Source organism: Halichoerus grypus, chromosome 10 (genome assembly GCF_964656455.1).
Source record: "Halichoerus grypus chromosome 10, mHalGry1.hap1.1, whole genome shotgun sequence".
NCBI classification, from domain to species: domain Eukaryota; kingdom Metazoa; phylum Chordata; class Mammalia; order Carnivora; family Phocidae; genus Halichoerus; species Halichoerus grypus.
This window is the reverse complement of record NC_135721.1, coordinates 50,836,155-50,859,059: the sequence shown is the minus strand read 5'-3', so window position 1 is coordinate 50,859,059 and position 22,905 is coordinate 50,836,155. Positions and strand designations below refer to the sequence as shown.

General features: G+C 48.7%; 1 protein-coding gene across 4 annotated transcripts in view; it reads right to left on the bottom strand.

Annotated features, from left to right (window-relative positions):
• Positions 1–8,286: 8,286 nt before the first annotated feature.
• The window catches only part of ADD2 (adducin 2), a 109,191-nt gene continuing 94,572 nt past the window's right edge, over positions 8,287–22,905 (bottom strand). For all 4 annotated transcript variants that reach the window (XM_078056427.1, XM_036118131.2, XM_078056429.1 and 1 more), the window contains 3 exons: positions 21,648–21,795; positions 20,189–20,314; positions 8,287–14,963 (listed from right to left, as the gene is read on the bottom strand). In XM_078056427.1, the coding sequence (XP_077912553.1) occupies positions 14,656–14,963; positions 20,189–20,314; positions 21,648–21,795 (582 nt within the window). In that variant the 3' untranslated portion in view covers positions 8,287–14,655. The remainder of the gene's footprint in view (positions 14,964–20,188; positions 20,315–21,647; positions 21,796–22,905) is intronic.

The window sequence follows — 22,905 nt, the reverse complement described above, 5'->3', positions numbered from 1 at the left end:
TAGTAGGTGGCGGAGCTGGGACCTGAACTGCAGCAGCCTGGCTCCGGAGCCCTCTCTCGGCCACTGATCTGTCATCTCATCACTCGACATGCCCAACAGAGGCCAGCATTCAGTGGCACGGCCCAGGGAGCTGCAGGGGCTCCTTCAGCTGGGGGATGCATGCAAGGTTTTGTGTTTATGGGTACTTTTCTGGAGAGAGGGTCTTTGCTTTTGGCACTTGCTGGGTCTCAGTCACGGAGCAGCAGTGTGGCTTGGGGCAAGCCGCATCACCTCTGTCTCCGTTCCCTCATCTGTAGGGTGACGAGACGGTCGGAAACCCTGGGACCTCCATGACTTCCTCCAACTCCGATATCTGCTGCTCTGACTTAGTTTGAGAAATATCTGAGCCCCTACCATAATGCATGATCCGGCTGCTTTGCTGGGCCTGGGGCTCTGGGGAAAGGTAAGACCAGCCCATGCCTCCAAGAAGCTTGTGTCCCCCCACGGGCAAACAGCCATTAGGTCCAGTCTCCCGCGCTGACAGGTGGGGGCCGGGGGAGGAAAATCAGAGTGGCTAGCACCATGGTCGAACATGAAGGCAGAGCCCCCCTCTTGGAACGCTGGTGGCCACGGAGCCCGAGAGTGCTGGAGACCTCTGCCCCAGGCTGCTGTGAGTGGAGTCCCGCGTGTGAGGCCAGTGGGCTCCCGACTGGGCCCTCGGGACAAAGATCCTGCCATCCCTGCCTGACTCCCAGTGATCTGCCACTGAGCACTGGCTCACTTCCTCCTGTCAGCTTTTCAGTCTTAGTTCTTTCTCCAAAATCTCATTTTGGGATCCTCTCATCCATCAGCCTGAGCCATCCACCCCTCAGGGTCACACCCAGGCTCATCAGGACCCCTGGTCCAGACTCTGCCCTTTGGTGCTCATCCATCAGCCTCCACCAGCCCTTCCTCACCCTCGCAGAGGCCCTCCGCTTCCCTCCCTGTCCTGTCCCTCTGCCCTTCACCTCCCTGGGCTCTCTTGACAACAAAAGAGATGCCTCTGACCCCCTGGTCGGTTCAGTTCCCCGCCAGGCCAACCACCATGGCAGCTCCCCTGACCGTATGGGTCCCAGCAGCTGCGAGCGAGCAGCAAGGGCGCCGCCCAGGACGGGTCTGCAGGGCGGTCACTCAATGCCCACAGCTGCCTGCCGGGCGGGGGTGGGGTCTGCCTAGGGGGCACGCTCCCCCACTTACCCTCAATGGTCTCTGCTCTCCGCACACCTCTAGCCTCCCCTCCGGCTCCCCCCTGACTCCCAGCAGATCACCTTGCCTCCTGCTTCAGAAGGAACAAGTAACTGTCACCCTAAAGAAACTCGCTCACCCATCTGCACTCACCCTGCACGTGTCCCTCCTCGGCAGGGGCTCCCGTGGTAGTTTTTCTCAATATGTTTATTTTAACGTATCTATAACTTGATTAAAAAGATGGCATGCTGTAGGTGTTCTTCTGGAGCTTACTTTTTTCACTTAATAGGCATTGCTAAGACGCATCCATGTTGTTGCACGGACCTGCAGTTCATTCGTTTTAACTGCTCTGAAATGTTCCATGTGTGAAAATGCCACAAAGGCATGATAAAACAGGATTCAGGATGGTGCTTACTTTCAGTGGGGCGAGGCCAAGGGCAGGATGGGGAAGGACTACGTTGTAACCTATTGTCAGTAGGCTAGTTCTTACGTTGGGTGATAGTTTCACAACTGTTTCTTATAATATTAATTTTAATAAATAAATATCTCCAATATATATGTACCTAAGATGAGAATGTGCTATGAACTAAGACATACAATTAATAATATTACATTATTACTGTGACATAATCTTTTATAAGTATATTAACTATAATCCTTATATATGCTATTATGTATATGTACGGATACATAATATGTAATATATAATATGTAACATGTATTGTATGCTATACGCTTATAAATAAAACATGTTCTATATACCATTGTTATGTATTATACAATAATTAACATACTATATTATTTTATAGGACATAGTTAATCTTTAGTAACATAAAAACTATATTATCATAAATAATGATAATAAATTAAAACACCCCCCACCCCTGTCATGCTGCCCCAGCTGTCACCGTTCTTCCTTTCCTTTTCAGAATCAAAGGTCTGCACAGCGTTGCCATCCTCCCTATCTGCATTTCCCTATCTGGAACCTTCCTCCTCATTCCATCCCGTTCCGGCTTCTGATCATCCCTCTGAAGCAGGTCTTGCCAAGGTCACCAATGGCCTCCATTCAGGCCTGCCTGTCACCAGCTTCTGTCACTGCTAACGACTCCCACTTTCTCGGCACATTCTTCCCCTGGAGCCCACAGGCCACACTCTTTTGCTTCCCTCCTACCACACCAGCTGCTCCTTCTCAGCCTCCTTTACCAGGTCACCCTTCTCCGCCATGGCTTGGGGGCTCCTCAAAACCTCATCTAAGGCTCTTTTCTTACTCTCTCTCTTCATCCATTTCCTTGTCCTCATCTGTCCCCCAAGCTGGGTCATTGGTCATTGGTGATATCTCCAGCCAGACGTCTCCTTTGAGCTCTAGATTCAAACATCTGGCAGCTCTACTTGGATATCTTAGCACTCTGCAACACAGCATGCCAACACGAAGCTCATGCCCTCCTCCAGCCCGATCCTTCTCCAGTTCTCCCTGTCTCAGCATGGGCAAATGACCCAGCTGGGCCAGTGATGGCCACCCCCAGCTCTAGAAAGTGGCCCCAGAATGGGCACCTCAGCATGGGCTGAGTGGGGCCAGGCCAATCAGAGCCCTTCCCCGGGATTTTTCTGTGCATCTCAAGGAGCATACTCCCTTGCCTCTTGGATTATGAAACTGATGGGATATGAGATGGTGGGTCCTGGCGAAAACCTGTCTGCAGCAGAGATAATGATGAGTCTAGGCAAAAGTTGAGTCCCAGGGCTTTAAGGGCTGGGTCCAGTCCCCATGGCTCCTGCCCCTATTCGTGCACTACTTCCTTTGGTTTGTTGAGCACCTCTATATCTATCCAGTAAACCAAACTTTTTGTTTATGCTAGTTTCTGTTAAGATCGAGGGGGCACTTACAGAATGAAGAGGCCAAGACCTTATAAGTTCTCCCTGCGTCTTGATCATTAAGGTAGACTAACCCTTTTAACCTAGGTCTATTGGCTGGCAAGAATGAGCAGGCTTCTAAGGGAGTGTGGCTGGTGTCCTGGGCCCAGCAAAGCCCTAGGAGCTGGTGGGGGCTGAGGCTGGATGCTCCACTGGACCCAGTTCCCCCAGCCTCTGTTCCCTTTTGGGAACAAGTGGCTGCCTCAAAGCTTGATCCCTGAGGGGATTGGGCCAGTGTTGGAGAACCACTCATTTGCAGACAAGCATCCCTCAGACCATGTGGGATCCATTTCCACAGCCATGCAAGCCTTGGTGACAGTCACAATGGCAGAAATGGGTTCATGTTACTCTCTGGTTATCTTCCTAGTATTTGAATGCCACACTTCAGACCCAATCCCCCAAGCCTGGGTGTTAGGACAATTCTAGAGGCAGCTGGGGGAGGCCTCAAGAGGGGAATGCTGGTCTCTCTGTCAAAATGGTCCCATGTAGACTGAACGATGAATGGGAAGAAATTAGGAGACATGATGACATGTCTCCTAGGCTGAGCTGTGGGTCATGGGTGATGTTTATAGACGACACAGGGAGGCTGCAGGCCTAAGCTGGTGGCCAGGTCAGCAGATGCCACTCCTGCTGGGGGCACCAATGAGCATGGAGATGCAGAGGCCGGGGTTAGCGGCCGCCAGTGTTCTCCCAGGAGGAGCCTGTGTTTGCGAGATGCCTGAAGGATAAGATGAAGGTGCCTCCCTACGTGTCACCAGGAAGTAATCACCCGAAAATGCAATCTGTGGAAAATAAGCTATAATCCTGAGCCGGATCACCTCTGGGTGATCTGATAAAGTCAGGTTTCTGGCCCTACAAAGGGGAGAGGCAGATGGGTAGTGAACTCACCAACAATCCAGTGCTGTTTCCTGTCTGTATTCACCACGTTTCAGTAGCCGAGAGCGAGAGGGAGGCAATGGGAGTGCTTTCGGTGCCGGGAGAGGGTTCCTGTCTCACTACATTTGGGAGTCACCGGAAGGAGCTCATGCAGTGTTTAGATCCAGGCAAGGCTAAAGACAGCTTGCTTTCTTTCAGCCCTCATTAGCCTGGTAAATCAAGCAGCCACCTTAGGCCAGATCTTGTCAAGTATTTTTTGTCTTCCCTTGTTAAAACACTTCTCACCCAAGCCCGTGGTGAGTATTCATTTTACGGTTAATGGGAATATGGATATTGTATTGCCTTCCTGGCCCTTCCCTAGGACTCTGGGCAGCGATACTGGCCTTAGATCTGAGCAAGAGGGGCCCGGGCCCCGAGTCCGGCACTACAGAGGGTCCTGCCCTGACACTTTGTCTAGCTGCACCCTCCGTGGGGGTGGAGCCAGCAGGGCCAAGGCGACGAGCCCGCCTGGTGCTACCCCATGCTCTGGCTATCCAGGACCCCAGAATGCCCTGCCCTAGTGTCTGCACACGTTCTTTACAGAGTTCATATCCCCCAAGGACTCACAGTGTGGCCAGAGGGCATCTATTTGCTTGGGGGGTTATGGACAGAGCCTGGACATGAGGTCCAGGTGTCCACACGTGTGTCTACAAGGCCACCTTGTGGCAAGGGATGGATCCAGCGTTTGGAAGAGAAGGGTAACAGGCCTCAGGCTAATAGTTAGAGACTGGGGAGTAGCTCTTCCCACACTACCGTTTTCCTCTGCAGAATTCCAATTCTGAGAATTCTGAATTTGAACCTGGCCTTCGGCCTCATTATGAGTGTATATTTGTAAAGGTAGGAGAATAGAACATATTTAACTTAAAATGTTTAGCTTGATTTAAAACTTTTCAGTGTTTATAGTAGGAGAGCTTCCAGGTATACTCTGGGCCTGCACTTCCCAAAGGCCAGAATGCTTATGTTGGTCAGGGGTGACCTTTGTTACGGGCTGAGGCGGGAGAGGCAAAGATCCACCTCGAGAGAGGAGAGACTCCTGCTGGCTAAGGCAGGATCTTTTGAGCAGATAAAACAATGGAAGCTGAGATAATCAATTTTAAATTCATTTAGAATGAAGCCAAGGGTGAGTAAGAGAGAGAGAGGGAGAGTCTGTGCATGTGTTTGTGTGCATGTGCATGCATTAATTATAAGAATAGTAGAAGCTGACCTTTAGAATCCCGAAGGAGTGAAAATTTTATGATATCCTTCACTGTACAATCAAAAATTAAAATAATTTTAAATCACCAAAAACTATTCCCCCCAATTCTCATTTTCCATACTGATTATCTCCTCATTTTGCAGAAGAGGGAACAGAAGTTTAGAGATGTTAAGGGGCTTATCCAAGGGCACAGGATCAGGATTCAGCCCAAGCACTATTGTTCGTGGCCTCTAGGCCACGAGAAAACAGACCTCAGTGAGCTGGGGTCAGTGGGCAGGCTCCCCAGAAGATGGGCACTCTGGGAACCAGGCAGAGTACTGGATATTAGGTAAGTGTTAAGGGCTGCTCAGAAATCAGGTTCTTAAGTCTTAGATAAGTCAGGAGGCTCACTGCTCATCCTTGACCCTTTTGCTGGTGACAAAGAGGCCGAGTTCTATGACAGAACTGCTAGGGTCTATCTGCCAGAAAATGGGAGTACCGCTGGGCAGGTTGCTGCAAAGTGGAAGCAGAGAAAGGAAATGTCGCCTCCTGGTGGTCATCTTTAGTAGCAGCAGTAAGAGGCGTAGCTGTCAGCTTTGGGGTGGGTGGTAAGACAAGGAAGTTTTCTTGTGCCCTCCTGGATGATCATTTTCAGGTGTCTTAAACGTCATTCTTTCATGTATTTTATCCATTTTGGGGGTGCTTTAGGCAGGATGGTAAATATGGTCTCTGTTACTCCATCTTAGCTGGATTCCTATTGATTTTTTTATTGTTATTTTTCTGTTCAGTGATTTGGAAGCTATGTCTTAATGAAAATTATCTTTACATTTTTATAAATCATCTCTGTGTTTACAACTTTATATGTAAGTGAACCATTATTCCTATAGTAACAATTTGAAAAATGAACTGATCTATTACATCTCTCTCATCGGTTATGGTAAGTGTAGCATCGTCTACCTCTCTGCTGACCCAAATGTGTGTGTGTATACCAGTAACTACTTTTTAAACAATTGCCTTAGGTTTGTTGAATTAATAATGAAAAACTAGACCTAGCTGTAAATTTATGTGCTTTAGTTGCTCACTACCATTTTTTAATTCTCCATTGTTATTTACTTATATTGATTTCCCAATCAACCAGATACTTGATTAGCTAATTTTTTTCAAGCGGTGGGCTTGGGATTCTTACATATCTAAACATATCTTTATGTTCTCCCCATTCATTAACAGTATGGAACCTGCCATTGACTGTCTATGCTTCATTTTAAAATATGGCATTGTTTTTCATCACCAATAAATGTTTTCTTGATTTGAAGTACTCCCTTTTCATGACTGGCTGGTGTTTTCTGATAAATGGATATTGACAGATTTTCTTAACCTCCCTGCTGCTTCTTGCAGTAACTCTGCTCCATTGAGGAGCAGGTCTTCCAGCCTTTCAGATGGGTCTCCTGCTTTTGAACTGTTAAATCATTACCACATTATTTTTCTCCGTGCTTATTCTTGACAGAGTGAGCTCTCTCTCAGATTAAATGTGGTTCCTGTCAGAGATGTGTGGATCCATGTCCAAAGGCCCAAAGGAAGAGAAGAGGAAAGATTTCTATTTCTAATGGTTACGTTTTGTTCGATTAGAGAGTAGTCGTGTGGTGGCAGCGGAATCCCCAATGACTTGGCTGAAAGTCCCCGTTGGCATATTAGGGTAGCCAGCACGAAGCACCCCCCTCCCTGCCTCCTGACTTAGAGCTTGCGAGCCGGGTTCCACAGCGTGAACCCCGGCACCTCGCCAACGCTCTCAGGTCGGCCCGGAGCCCACCGGCCTCCCCCCGTGTCCCGGCCCCGCCTCACTGCCGCCCCGGCCTTTCTGCTTCCTGGCCAGGCGGTGCTCCTTCCACGCGCAGGGGACTGCGGGTCGCGGGCCCTAGGCCTTCTCTCCCACGAAGCATACTCTGAAGAAAGCCCTCAGCAGTTCTGGAAGGTAGAGGGCGCTCTGCTCCCGTGTTCATGGGACCCGGTTCCGCAGTGGGCCTTTCGGAGGTGTGGAGGAAGAGCTCCCCTTGAGGGTTTGCACCGCCACCTTCCACAGCAGCAAGCTCTGTGGGGTGGTGTCAGCACGCTGGCCGTGCTCCTTGGCGGGAGCCGAGCTCACGGCAGAGACATTAGAGCTGTCGTGGTGTGTGTGTGTGGGGGGGCGGGGGTGTCCCCGTGGTGGTCTCAGGAGAGAAGACACTGACGGCCTTGGGGCAGGGCTGGCCTGGGTCCGCAGGAGCCCGTGGGAGCCTCTGGGTACCTGGGTGTAGAGGCAGCACTGGGGACACAGGCCCCCCAGGAAGGAGCAGGCCCAGAAGTAATGATGGAGACTGTTTTGGGGGGATTTGCTCAGGACAAAAGCAAATTGAGAAGAGCAAGGGCTTGCTTAGCTAGAAGACCTCAGTTTGAATTTGGGCTTCAGCACATACTAACCTGTGGCCCATGAAAACCTCATTTCAGAGCCGGTTTCCTCATCTATAAAGTGGGTAATAATAGGACCTCCCTTTGGGTTTTATGGGGTTCAAACAAGGTGCTATGTGTGAGACACAATGCCTGACCTATGTGTGCAGATGCTCAACGACTCCTGGGCTCCTTATTTGAGTAAAGAGGAGCAATGGGCTCTTTCCTCTTCTTTCTCTTCCCTACTATCTTCATTCCCATTTCACGCTCTGGGGGGACCTCTTAGCTCTCCCCAGCCTGCTGATTCTGGCCTGACACCTCCTTCCAGTCCAGCCGGTGAATCTGCTTCCCCGTGGGGACCATCCACATTTGTTTTTACAATTCCCCTCCCCTCCCCCAACCCATCTAAACTGCTCTCCCTCCATGAGCTGTTTGCAAATCCACAGGGCTTTTCCCTTCGCAGAGGTCTACAGCATTCTGTCACCTCCCTCCCCATCAGAACTCAATTAGTCATATGTTAGCTTTCCATGTGTGAGGAATGGTTTCAAAGGTAAGAGTTTCCTGTGTGGTTGGAGGTTTCCATACAAGGACCCCCCTCTCTGGCTTCTGCTCCCCTGGGAGCAGGGAGAGCTGGGTGGCCGACAGAGATGGGTCACACACCAGGAAGCCAAGCACGGTAGATTTACTAGGGTAATATCCGCAGGGGAGATAACAGCACATACATACAGAAATCCACGGGCAGAGATACCACCCGGCACCACAAACACCAAAGCAGCAGGGGAGTGCGGGGCCTCAGGAAGTGGCTTTGGAAAGTTCTCTTGAAAATCCAAGGGCAGCTTTGGTGCTCAGAGATTCAAACAGAAAACTATACAAAACCAACCCATAAATATATATATATATTATATATGTGTGTATATATATATATATATAAAATTGCAAAATAAAAGCCCAAGAAACTAATCATCAATCTGCACATCAGTGGCTCAAAAAGTGTTAGCGTAGAGAAAGGCAAAACCGTTTGTGGGGATGATGCATGATCCAGGGGGCTGGCATTTCCGTAGCAGAAAGAGTATTTACATGGAACCCCTATTTGAGACTTCACAATACTAGGAAAAGCTATACACAGACAATGCATGTACAAGGGAAGACGATTGTCAGACACAGACATTTCACTGAAACCATCCACGGCTTTAGAGGACACGGCACTCTCTATCTAGACCCCTGCATACCCAGCCAGGCGAGCCCAGGCCTCAGACCCTCTCCCCACGCGAGTCTTCCTGGGAGAGGGAGGAACACAGCGCCAGACTCAGCGGCTGGAGCATGGATGGCAGGAATTTAAAGGTGGACTAGACCACGGAGATCAAGCTGTCACCCAGAAGGCAGGCCCAATAGGCACAAGGTGGGCCTGAAGTGTGGGGGCAGGGATCCCCAAAATATAGTCTCATTTTATAAGAGCTTTGATGTATTTAAATTGGCCCCTCCGTCCTTGGCCAACGGTCGTCCTCCTTCTGATTCATTTAAAAAGGGAAGATCTAAAAGTTATATGAGATGATCTGTTGGAGGGGAGAAGAGTTTGGGGGTTTTCTACAGTTCTTCTCCCACCACCCCAAACCCCGTTTTCTCTAAGCTACTTAGAGGTTGGGGACTTGCCACATTGCAGATGGCCTCATCCTGCTCCTCGGGAACCAGTGGGTGGGAAGAGAGCTGAGGAGCCACCGCACCAGGAAAGCGAGGGAGGCTCGGCCCCCGGCCACACCTGCAGCCCGTGTCAGTCACTATAACCCTTTCTCCTCCATCTTCAGGCCCAATTCCTCATAGCGATGACCCAACTTTTGGGGTCATCTTGAAGGCAAATGGCACCAAACACCGATTTGGCAAAACCCAAGTACAAACCAATACAAACCATCACTTCTGTATTTTTAAGAAAACCCTCAACTGGAGATTCTAATTGTTCCTAAAAAGAGAAGCCTATCTACATAAAATGAGGAAAGAAGATTTCTCCACTAAAGAAGGACACCCCACCTGAAATGCCCACATTGATTCCTGGGTGAGGGTGGCTTCTCACGGCGAGAGGCTCAAGAGGGTTGAATGGGCCCTGGTTACGGGGCTCCACGTGTGCTCTTTTATTTCTGGCAAAAAGGAAGCCACATCCGAGTGGGTAGGTTGGCTAGACAGGGCATTGGGAAGTCATCACTCTACCGTGTCTGCATTCTCATACTGAGACACAAGTGAAACTGCAACAGATAAATAACTGATGAGCATATTTCTTCAGAGTCCGTTCAGGCCTCTGGCTTTTCATATTCAATTGTCCCTTTTGGAACAGATGGGGAACAACTGTGGGGTGCCTTGTCCTTTCTGTGGGAATTGGAGAGCATGGGTTTACCTCCTCCCTAATTTCTTCTCAGACCCTCTCAACGTTATTGTCTTTGAGTTTGCTTAGACTCAAGTGGTAAGAGAAGATATAAGACCTGTTTCCTCTACGCTCAGAGAGTCAACAGCAGCTCTAGCAACCACTTCAAGGGCTTCTGCTGACCTGCGTAAGGAAAAGGAGTAAGGACTTGTGCAAAAGATGGCCTCCACAGGCCGATGGTAGGCTATGTGTCTATCTACCCCTATGCATAGGTCCCTCGAAAAATCCAAACTTCTTTTTGATCTTTTCAGCTTTCAGAAGGGAATCATGCTCTTGGGGGAATGGTTCTTTCAAATCCATGGTAATGAAGTGGCCTGTTAAGGACAGCGGTAGCCCTGTTATGACGGTGCTAAGTGACATCTGAATGACTGCCTTGCCACATTCAGTGCATCAGACACTGGGAGAAGACTCAAGGCAGTAAACATAAATCCATAGTATGAGAGCAATGCTTTCCAGTGGGGTTCTTATAGACCAGGGTCCTCATCCAAATCCCTGCAAGTCCCTTAAAAAGAACTTTTCTATCTGCAGAGGAAGAACCCCATTTTCATTACAGGACTGCTGAGGGAGACTATCTTTTTAAAAGATTTATTTATTTGAGAGAGAGAGAGCACAAGTGGGAGGGGCAGAGGGAGAGGAAGAGAGAATCTCAAGCCGACTCTGCACTGAGCATGGAACCCAATCCAGAACCCTGAGATCATGACGTGAGCCAAAACCAAGAGTCAGATGCTTAACCGACTGCGCCACCCAGGCGCCCCTTGGGGGAGGTTATTTTTATCTGTGTGTAACCTGGCCGAAGTTGGACAGTTACTTGGGTCACTACAGGCCAGGAAGCTCTCATGGAGCACAGATCTGTGCTAGAGGCTTGCCCTTGACAAAGCTTTTTGCAAAGTTTGAGAAAGGTCACATGGTGTGGACAGTTCTCCCACATCACTTCTGGGCGCCAGCCACTAGTGCATGGAAAGTCACTGGAACCAAGTTGTCCCTCTGTAACTGTCTCTCCTTCTGCCTCCCATCCCGCCCCATGGAAACAGCCTCAAAACGGCCCCCTGCCCAGCTCAGCCATCCGTCACACTGCAGACTGGCTCACATGTTCTCGTCCCTTTCTGCGGCATATCCAAGTACAGTGGCTTCACTAGAAATGACCCTCCTACCTACCACTCTGAGCTCTCCATAGAGACATTTTCTCCAGACAGACACTGGTCAAAATTCTCAGCCAACTTTTATCCAGATCCAAAGAAAACGCCCCATCCTCTCCCTAAAAGCCTATGGTTTTTTTGGACAGCACGTCTCTTGCAACAGCATCCAGTGCACCACCTTGAGCCTGGTGCTAAGCGTACCACCGCCGACAGGTACGGGAGAGCAAGGCATGGGCAGAGGGCCTCACAGCTCCCGCGGCAGTTCTGCAGCGAGACGAAACAGACCTGGAAACGGCACCAAGCATTAGCTCTTTGAATGCTTCCCTCTCCTTGTTGAAAATCTTTCCTAAGATGCCTTATCCAAAGACCGTTAGGGAAGCAAAATTCTGTGCCGGAAGCATGCTATTTGCTCTAAGGAAAACGTGGTGTAAGGCAGGCCACCAGGCATGTTTCAGTGCTGACATTTCAGAAGGGCCTCATTAGGAGATCTCCTGGGCTTTCACCGTACTCCTCTCCAGGTCATTCTCCAGCCACCAAACGGATTTTTGTAAAATTCAAGCTTGATCATGACACCCTGATGTAAGCCATCAGCAGGTCCAAACCCCCTTCAGGATAAAATCTAGTTGCACACTTCTATAGGTTTCTCTCTGACCAGCCCTGCTCACCTATGAAACAAAGCCCCCGCCCCCCTTACACGTTATGTTCTGGCGTTTCTGCACGACTCAGTGGGCCTGTCGTGGAGTTTTGTGCTTCCGTGCCTTTGCACACGCTCTTCCCTCAGCACGAATATCCCACCGACATTTGTCTTCCTGGAGAATTCCTCTTTGTCTGAAAACCTAACTCAATTATCACATCTTTCAGGAAAGTTTCTCTGGTCCAGAAGACAATAAATCATTACTTCCTTATGTCCCCTCTGCCCCCTTGCCCTTTCCGTAACTCGTCTACAAGCCTCCTATACTTAAAAACTTCTGTGGGCAGGGACTATGTTCTGCCTTCAGACTTGACCCATGACCCAAGCTCATGGGGTTTTTTGTTGTGGTTGTTTTGTTCGAATGCATGAGGATGAACAAATGGATAAATATAAGGTGGACCCATGGCATAAATCCCAAGGATGATCCTCCAGCAAGACTCTGGCATTTTCACCTAAATGAGGCCTCACTGTTGTAAAGGGAATAAAGAGAGTTTGTTGAATGCGAAGAGTCAATCAACATCATCTCTGAGCTACAACCACTCAAGCATAAAAAGCTGCGTCAATGGTAATCCAGTCCACTCTTCTCTTAACATTGCTGGCTGTTGATGATCCTAGCCACAATGAGTGGTTTCTTTTAATGACGGCATAATGCCTGGTGCTTTGTGGGTGCTTAACAAATATTGTGAGGGATGAAGGGATGAATGTGAAATCTATTTTTTCAAAGTAGGCATCAAAGGATTGGCTCTTAAAGGCATTTCCCACAACATGGACTTTATGTGAGGCATTGGATGCCCCTGACCATTGGGTTGCCCATCACAAGGCCCATCAGAAAGTAGAGCAGAGTGGGGGCTGGGGTAGCAGTTAGGAATCTGCTCTAGAGAGATGCAGTACTGGGTTCTCTTTAGTCATGTGTCAGCTTCTTTTCTTCTCAAGAAATAGCCCCGCCCCCCAAATACTGTGGCCCAACCAGAAGGCTCCTGCCTCTCCTTTGTCAGAGGTCCACATTGGCCTCGCCACAATCCACATTTATCAGGAGCTTAACGTGCACTCATGAGGGAGAACACAGGTAGTTTCCTGCCTTCATTTCAAATGCTGACATTACACAGTGGAGACCAATCACAGAAATGGGTCCTGGACTAAATTAGCCCCCTGCCTTGGGGATTTCAAGTTTTCTAATCATCGTAACTGTTAAGAACAAAGGCTCTGGACTCAGACTGACTCAGGGGTCAAATCCAGGCTCTGGATCTTTCTAGCCAAGTCACCTGGAGCAAGTCGATTGTCCTTTTGGGGCTCAGTTTTCTTACTGATAAAATGGGAATATCTTACCCACATCACAAGATTATCATGACAGTCAAAGGGTGTAATGCATGGAAAGCCTGCACAGTGTCTATATATAGAAAGTAAGTGCTCAAAAGTGGAAAACTGTGATTAAGAACTTTCAAAAGTACTTTCACAATAATCAGGACAAAAAGGAAAAATACTCTTTGAAGACACTGTGCTATAAAGAGAATGGATTGTCTATTTTTTAGGAGCCAACAATGCTCATTATTCGATGTCCCGTGGAAGAATATGAAAAGATAGTGCTGGCATTTACAACAGCAGCTGTGGCTCTTACTAGGCCCCAGGGTGGACAGATAGTGGCGGGGCAAGGACACTCAAGCTGATTTTTCTGATAGCTGATCCAAGGAATGAATCCTCAAGGGCTCATCTCATTCTCCTCTGCTGGACCCAGAGTGACTGAGTCGGAACCCAAAGGAGCCAAGGTCAAGGTGCCAAGAATAAGATGCCAGTTCCAGTCTGTGAGCCAGTGCTTCCAGGTTTGAAGGAAGGTCAGGGGACACCTGACCGCCACATAGGAGTGAAATGGGTACAGCCACATTGCTCCATGTATCATGCAAAGCTAGAAAGGCATAGCATTTCCTGTGTTGTTTTGATCCTCCTTGTACAACCCAAAGCCAACAGAGGATCTAAATTTCCCCAAATTTCTGCCCTGAGCATGAGACAACTTTTCTCTAAGCTAAATTTGGTTTTAGTTTTGAAGCGCCTGAGATGCACAATTCAAATGGGCCAAGTTCCTGGCTTCTTATATTGATTAAATGATTCCCAATCCTGTGGCTGACTCGGCTTGCCCTTATGTCTGCCCGCTCTTACAATTCTTCATCCATCCGTCATTCAGGAGGTTCCATGAAGAAAGCTCAGGGTTAGTGGTTGGGGAAGCACAAGCTAAGCCATCAGACCTTGGGAACAAAGATAGACTTCTGGTGTAGGGGACAGGGCAATTTATCTGGTTACTGAGAGCAGCAGGGCGGGGACCCTATGGAAAAGAGAGATTTCTAAACTGTGACAGCTCCATTAGCAGGAGATTGGATTCCTGCAAGGAAAAGGACCTTGCTCAGGGGAAGTCTGAACCTGTCTGATTTGATCTGAGATTGTGAGGGCTTGCAGCCCACTCAGGCCTTCTGCCCTGGGCTCAGATCAGTGGACAGCATCCTCACAAAGGTGGCCCACAACTAGGCAGTGTTATGTAGTGGAAAGAGCACTGGACTAGGGGCCAGGAGACCCCAATTCTAGTGCAGGCTCTGCCACTAACTAGCTGTGTGACCTTGGGAAAGTCACCTGATTTCTCTGGGGCAATTGTAAAATGAGGGGTTGGTTGGGTAATCTCTAAGTTCCCCCTCAGAGTGTGATCCAGGGTCCTATTCTATCCCTCTTTGGCCCTGTGCTTCCAGGGACAGAGATGGGAGAAGGGAAGGGGTGGAGGGAGAGGGTGCAGATGGGAGCCCAAGGGTGCTACCAATCAGGACTCCACTTTCTCCTTCTTTTTGCTCTTTTTCAGGAAGGATGGGGTTCGGAATTTCTTCTTCTTTTTGGAGGGAGACTTGGAAGGTGAGCCCTCTGGAGACATGGGGCCGCTGGTGACCGACTCGGTTTTGTCCTTAGAGGTATCAACATCCGTGTCGGCATTGGTGGTCATCTGGCTCAAGCCTTTGCTGAGAATTTCCTCTGTGGTCTGCTCGTCCTCCCTCCCGTTGACCACCACTCCTTCTGGCTGTGTTGTTTCAGGCTCTGTGGTGGCTTTGCTTGTTTCTGTCTTCTTAGCACCTTCTAGAAAAAGATCAAGAGATATGACCCTTAAGATTTCCATCAGGTGAAAGTTTCCATATGGGGTTAACAGAACCATTTCTAGGCAATTCTATAAAAGAAACCTAGAGCAACAGGAGGGACAGGCTGACATTGTAGGGGGAAAGGGTTAGGCAGGATTCTCACCCAAACCCTGTACCCCCTTCCACACAGCCTGCTCTGAGAACAGGCCCTTGGCAAGTCTGTTACTCTGGGGTCTTGTCTACAAATGTAAACAGGTAATGATGTCCAAACGTGGCAGGGGGCCCAGCTAGGGCCCAGTTGAGAGCTTTTGTAGGACTAAATGAGGGGACAGACCCAGGTGAGGAGAGAGGTTATAGGAAGGAGGAGACCAGTAACACATACAACTCTTCCACTGAAGAATCTAAGAACTGTTGTAACCGGTTCAGTTTCACCAGTAAAAATATGAAAATTAAAGTTTTTTAAAGCTTTTATTTAAACTCCAGTTAGTTAACATGGAAATTACATGTTTTTATACCCATTTCATTTCCTATACCAGAGAGGAACTTTTGGAAAAATGGGGAATATCTCCCCAGTAGGCAGAGAGGGGAAGACAGAGGGAGAATGGAATTCCTTGAGTGATATGGACCCCATGTTTCCAAGATAAAAGGATTAACCAAAGGGGAAGATGGCTGGTTGGCCCATTCTAGTGGTCACCTGGAGGGAACCTGTTTGGATTGCTGCCATGTTCAAAGCCACAGCTGCTCAGACCAGAAACTAAGCCCCCCTACTGCCCTTTTTCCTCCTTCCCACTCTCTCCCCACCTCGCTTCCACTCAAGCTTTGAAATGCCTGGATGGGGAGGGAGGAGGGGAAATTATAAAACCACAGACTCTGAAAAGTAGAAAGGAATTTACAGATCATCTAGCTCAGCTCCTCCCCATTTTACAGAAATGAAAACTAAGTAGTAAAAGTGAGCAGATCTCAATCTCCTGACATCCAGTTTTTTGTTCTTTTCACTATATGAAACTGAGAGGAGTGTGTGAATGTATGAGAACATGTTTGTATGTGTGAATTTGTAAGTGTGTGAATGTGGAGTGAGCTGTGTGAATAAGCATGGGAGTGTGGTGTATGAGTGTGTGGGTGGAGTGTATGAGTTGTGTTGAGTTTGTGTGTGGCCATATGAGTTTGTGAATTAGTGTGTTGGTGTGGTGTGTGAGTGTTGGTGTGTGTGAGTGAGTTGTGTGAGATCTCACACCACAAGAAGGCACTGGGCATGCTCCCCTCTATAGGAATGTGAGTAATGGGTGAAGTATGACTGGTCTGACTTACAGATGGAATGGGCAGGGAAAGAAGTTTTAGGAAAAAACTAGGGTTCTTGACAGGGGTAAAGACTGGAGAAATGTATGGTTACATGGAACATGGGACAGAGGGGTGTAAATTTGGGGAGAGCTAGAATGGGCTAGTTTGACTATGGGCAAACTCTGGTCTTTCCTAACTTCTGAAATTCTCTGGGCAAGTCAATGTCCTCTTCCAGACGACTCTTGAGGACTGTCTCTCTTTTAGTACCCAACACCTTGACCCCAGCTCCCATCCTTCTACTGTTCGGCCCATGTCCTATCATCATCCAGCTACTAAGTTCTCTAATGCCCTTTACTCCAATGGCCCACACTCCCCTCCCCTCCCACCATGTGTCCCCATGGTCATCACCTGGCAATAGTCTTGAAATCAATACACTCGTCTAAACACAACCTTCTTTCTGTCCATTCTCCTCTCCTCACATCACCTGCTAGTTGGCCTCATCAACTCTCTGGTATGGCTCAAGCCTCTCCTGACATTTGACAATGATCTTGCCTTTCTCTAAATCTATTGCCAATATATCCATTTTACACTTTCATGTGTCATTTACCTTTTTTTTAAGAGGACATAGTTGGCTGTGGTCCCCTCCCACAATGAATCTGGTCTGGCCCCGTGGTTCACAGTAACCAACAGAATGATGAGAAACTGCCACCGAGCCAGCCTTAGGCTGAAGACTTAAGAAGGCCTAGAAGTTCCTGCTTTCAGAGTTTGGGGAGCTCTGAGCCACTATGTAATGAAGTCTGACTACCTTGATGGAAACATACATGGAGAGGCCCTACAACCACATGGACAGAGACAGAGAGACAGAGACCCAGCCATCCCAGTGTCCCAGCTGACCCCAGCCTTCCAGCTGTCCCTGCCAAGGCACCTGACATAAGAGCGCCATCTTGGAAGTTCCAGTTTAGTCAAGCTCCCAGATGACTGCAGCTGCAGCTGACTTGAATGGAACAGAACCATCCAGCTGAGCCTAGTCAACCCACAGAAAAACTAATTTCCATAAAACCAGCTCTTATTATACATCATGATTTAATAATTATCTACTGCTGCATAACAACCTCCACCCCCAAGTTTAGTGGCTTAAAACAGCAAGCCTGTATTCTCTCTCACAATCCCAAGAACATAGTACATAACGAGAACTAATAGATGGAAGCACAAGGCCCTTTTGTATTCATTTGCTCATTTTATCCCAATAACAATGCTATGACTTAGGATAGGGCAAGGATTCATGTTAGGCAGCCCCCCATTCTGCAGGGTTTTTAAGTGACTTATTTGAGATGGCGAAATCAGTAAGTGACAGCGATGATCTTCTGATGCTGAATGCAGGGCTATTTCTTGGCAGGCACAGCCAGTGCTCCTGAGAGGTTACTGGGGGATGGAGTCAGCAGGGGCAGGGATCAGGAGCTTGTCAAAGAGAAGGCAATGACAGAGATGACCAGATGTGGAGGAAGAGGGTTTGAAAGTGTCTCCTTCAGGGAGGCTGATGGGGTAGGAGACAGATGAGGAGGGACACGGAGGTGACCCCACACCAGAGCATTTGAGAGCATGGTGACACACAGTGAAAAGCCAGCCCTGATTCAGTGGGTGAGCTACATGTGAAAATGCACACGTTGATGGGCGTGGGAGGGTCAGCTCTGTCTGCCCTGAGGAGCTGGGCAAGCCATCGGGTAGCGTGGCCATGGCCACCCTGCCCTGCTCCACACTGGTCACCCAAGGCAGCTACAACTCTGGCCTCATCATGCAGGCTCAGCTCTGTCTAAACTACAAGAAGAGTCTTCAGGGAGGATCTTGATTTTTCTAACAATTCAACCAGGGTGTGCTCCTCCATGAGGGCACAGATTTGGACCAGACTGGGCAGAAATCATGCTACCAGTGGCAATGATGTCAGGGGTGGGTAAGCAGTTATCCTACCTGTCATACACCCTTCCTTCCACTCTCTGTCCCTCTGAACAGCACAGGTTGCTCCAAGGGGCTCCCAGGAGCTGAAATGCAATTACTACCCCTTGTCCCACTGCTGCCATAAGCTGCCTCTCCAGCTTGGATTTCTCTCCTGTGGCTGGTGTGCATGCCCTGAGGGATGCTGAAGACATGGTCAGGTCAGGTGCTCTAGGCATCTCTATAAGGCAGTTGATCCTAGGGCCATTCAAGCTCTGGGCCCCAGCCCTAGAAGAGGTCATGGGCTCCTTGGAGGGGCCATTAGGAACAGAGGTGCAGATGTGCCAGTGAGGGCCATAAGCATTCCCCCACAGGGAGTGCCCAGGAGCTGGCCCCACGTCCTTTCACTGTGCGGACTTGTTGCTTCTGGGTGGTATGCCCCATGTGAGGATGAGTGTGTGTGTGTGTGCATGAGTCCATCCTATGTGTGTATATCCTAGAGGGAAGCCTAGCCCATGCATAGCACATGTGGAGTTGGTCACGAACTTTATAGCCAGGAATCCTCCCCAAGTCAGGGTTGCCAAAGAAAAAGCTGGAGAGAAACACATTTCTTTTTGAAGAAGTCCTCCCTCCCCCATTGCAAGTGTTGGAGGGAGTTAGTAAACAGCCTCTCTATACTTACTACAGAGACAAGTATTCAGAATCGGAGGAAACTCCTTTGATGAAGGCACAAATGGGAAGAGAAAGGAAGACATTGTGGAGACAGGTTGATAACACCAGGATGAGACACAATGAACACAAACAGTTAGGGGACATCCACTTGGAGCTCTGGCCACAAGCAGATGGGTTTCCTCTGGCAACACTGGGACTGCACGCAAGGCAGCAATTTGCCTACGAAGGGAGCTCAGAAGTTGGAGGATTCTAGCAGCATCCACACATGTGGTCATTCTATCCAGAACAGGGAAAATCTCAGGGCCCCAGGGGAGGAGTGTTCATGCCCTAGGGTGATTCCAGGAGCTCAATAAAGACACTTTTATGATGTAGATGGTATAGACCATAATAGCAGTATTATCCACCATATGTATATTATTAATTATAATCACAAACAGATCTTACATTTAAATGTTTTTATTCTTTCTTTTATTTCTTTTATGTTTTGTATTTCATTCTTTATGTTCTCATCTACAGCTTCCCTTCTATGTGTAAGAACCTTAAAAGGGGAAAATATTGGTAGTCCCATTTGACAGACAAGGAAACTGAGGCACAAAGATGATCTGATTCTCTAAAATTAGCAGTTGAGTTATTATTAGTTAGCAGTTGAATTGGGCCTAGACCTTAGTTCTCTAAACTAGTATCTAATGAAGTGGTTCTCAGCCTGGGCTACACATTAGATTTACCTGGAGAGATCTTAAAACTCCACTGTACTCTTCTCTACCCGATCCCAGACCATTTAACTGAGAACCACTGCGGATGCTGTGGTGGGACCCAGGCCAGTGTTAGGACTTTTAAAGCTCCCCAGGTAATTCCAATGTATTGAGATTCCAAAGGTTGAGAATAACGTCATCAGCCTTACCTGAGAGCTTGTTGGAAATATACAGTCTCAGGTCCCGCCCCAGACCTACTGCATCAGAATCTTCATTTTAACAAGATCCCAGCGATCCCTACACATATTAAAGTCTGAGCACTGGGCTGGTGCATCTAGAAAGACCCATCAGCCAACCTAGTCTGAATGAGAGGTGAGAAGGCTGTGTGTCAATCATTAACTTACTCATTATTGCTTAGACAGGGACTTAAATTGTAAGATGTGTTGTCACAGCTTGTGGATGAAATAAGCTTAAATTTGGAAACCCCTATTTCAGATTCCCTAGAAATGGCAGAACAGAAAGGTTTTTGGGTAGCAGGCAAGATGTGCTGAAAGGCAGGGTCCCTGGAGTGTGCACATGTGCCCTGCCTTCCATGCAGACCCCTTTCTAAGCTGTGGAGGCGCCTCCTCCCTTCCAGCTGCTCAGTTCCACTCACCGTCTAAAGACTTGGAGGGAGAGACTGCGGGGCTCTTTGTCTCTGACTTCGCTGGACTCTGTGCTGGAGAAGCCGGTGCAGACCTTACAGGTGAGCCAGGCTCCTCGGCAGTGGTTTCTTTCTCTCCTGAAAATACAGAAAACCACCTCAGGATAGGGGTCAAACAGAGGAAAGGTGGGCAGAGAGAGAACATTAAAAAAAAAAAAAAAATGCTTTCTTCCAGCTGGTTCTCGTTTCTCCTAGCTGAAGTTAGCTGCTCCCCCGTAACTTTTTTAAATTTCTGCTACATCCGGGGGGAGGCAAATGGGAGGAGTCAGAGTCATATTCTGTTTCCTCCATCCAGGCACATCTGCCAGTGGAATGTTAGCCCTGATGTGGAGCCCAAGACTGCAGGCGTCCCACCCATGATTTGTTTGCATGTAGCTAATTTATTGTTTATCTAATTTTCATGTTCAGCTCAAATATCTCTAGGGATATAAAGCACCACATTTTCTATCTACTTTTTCAACTGTCTCATTAGAACTGCAAGCAAGCTAGCAAGGGTTCTTCTAGGGCCTGCTTGTGCCCAGGAAGATGGCTGACTCTGGGTGGGGGGGAGGGGGGTCATGGACGAAGACCCTCCCTGAGGGAATGAAAGCCTAGCCCGGTGGACAAAACCAGGAGCTGAATTCTTCAGTGTCTCAGATGCCAAGTGCTCTTGAAACAAAGAGAAGGGCCAGCTCAAAGTGGGCAGGGGGGGTGGAGAGGGACAGAGAGGGCTTTTTTAGCTGGAAGGGGGGCTTGAGATGGAAGTTCTCGGATCAGGCTAGTCTAGAAGGGAAACCGTGCCAGGAAGGGACAAAGGCATGAATGAGAGCATACAAGCTATCATGAATATGCATATCTGGGAGTCAACATGGAGAGATGGGCTTGACTGAAGATTTTGAAATAAAAAAGGAATAAGGAAAAGACCAGAGGTAGCTGGTGGGAGTTTTCATTGCCAGGCTAAAAGGTTTATACTGGACCTGATAGATTAATAGTAATTATCACTATTATAATTCTCTTATCACAGCTAATGTTTATCTGACCTAAGCCATACTTACAGGCCCTATTCTAAGCACTCCATAAGGATTAACTCTTTTAAACCCAGGTGAGAGGCTCAGACAAGGTCATGGCAGCATGGCATCACCATTAGGCACTGAGCCATGAGGACCATTAAGTAAGTAATAGCATTATGCTGGTAAGAATGTGACTTGGTTGATGGGGCAGGAAGGGCAAACTGAGAATATGACAGAGGAGAGAGAGAAGTGAAGGCTGAACATGAAGGTGAGGCAAGGCTAGACAGAGCCCTGAGGGCCCTGCCAGGTAGGGGGGCGTGGGTCCCAGGGCCACTGGTGGGAGTGAGTCTTGCTGGTTGCTCTGCTGCCCCTCTGGGTGCCCCCAGCTCTCCCTTCACCCTGGGCGACCCGGGGTTATTTACCGTCAAGTTCTAGTTTCTTCCTCTCCACCTCCTTCTTGTATTCCTCCAGCTCCTGGTCAGTGAGTTGGCTGAAGGGGTTGGGCACGGTCTCCTCTGAGTCGTCTTTGGTATCTGCATCGCCCTTGGACATCAGCTGGCTCTCTGTAGACTGAAAGTTAACCACAGAGTGTGTGTTGCTCTCTGAATGCCGCGGCTGGGGCCCAGGCCCGAGCTTCCTTTCAGACTCATGTGGCTGCCAGTGGTCTTGCTAGGGACAGCATGGCATGCAGCTCCTTGGAAACAGCTCAGGGCCTTGGGGTAGGGGTTGTTCATTCCTTCCCATGGCTACCTCACCCCCAGACCTGGGTTCTTTGCAACTGCCTGGATAAATGCAGGGAGTCCACCCTCTGCCCCAGAAATAAAATCGAAGGATGCTCCCAAGCAGAAGGAAGACACACGTTTATTGCAATCCCTCCGGATGCTTGCAAGCCATCACTACGCAAATACAGTCGACAGCCCAAAGTCAGTTAGCCAAAAGCCAGCAAGCAAAGCATTGGCTCAAGCCCGCTTTATGCCAGCCATTCCCCACCATGCCCTCCTCCCACCCCCAACAGTTGCACAAGCCACAGCACACAGCAGGAAGTCAAATGCAAAACACACAATGGCTTCAGCGTTCTCAGTCCAAACTGTTAGTCCTGTTTTGCACATAGTCATAAATTACAAGGGGCCAAGGTCCTGAATCTCGGATCTTCAACCTGCCTATACTGCAGGTCCCTGGGGGACATTGGCAAAAATCCCTGGGAGACTTTGTGGAGCCCCTGGCTCTGGGGAGCTCACCAGCTGGACCTTGTGTGAGCTTCAGAAATCCTTTGACCCCTCTAGCCCATGACAGGGTCTAAAATTCAGGCCCCATAGCCCTTTTTCCTAATTTGGCATCCTCATCTTGACCTTTGAGAATGCACTGCTCTGAAGCTGAGGAGGAGACAAAGAGCATGAAACTCAGGGGAGGTGAGCCCAGAGCAGTTGGCCCACACCACGCACTCTAGGCCGCCTTTCCTGGCCCCCCAGATCCTCTGATGATGGGCCCATGGGCATCTTCCGCAAGAGAAGCAGCATTGGTCTATCTTAAGGAATCAGTGTTCAAAAGAGAATCCAAGACCAGGATCCCAAGAAGAGGGACTCCAAGGAGAACACTTGGTATAAATGGCAGAGTTTTTAACAGTTTTGCGCACTGTACTGAACTTTTGCCACCCCCACCCCAGGATCATGGGGTATCTCT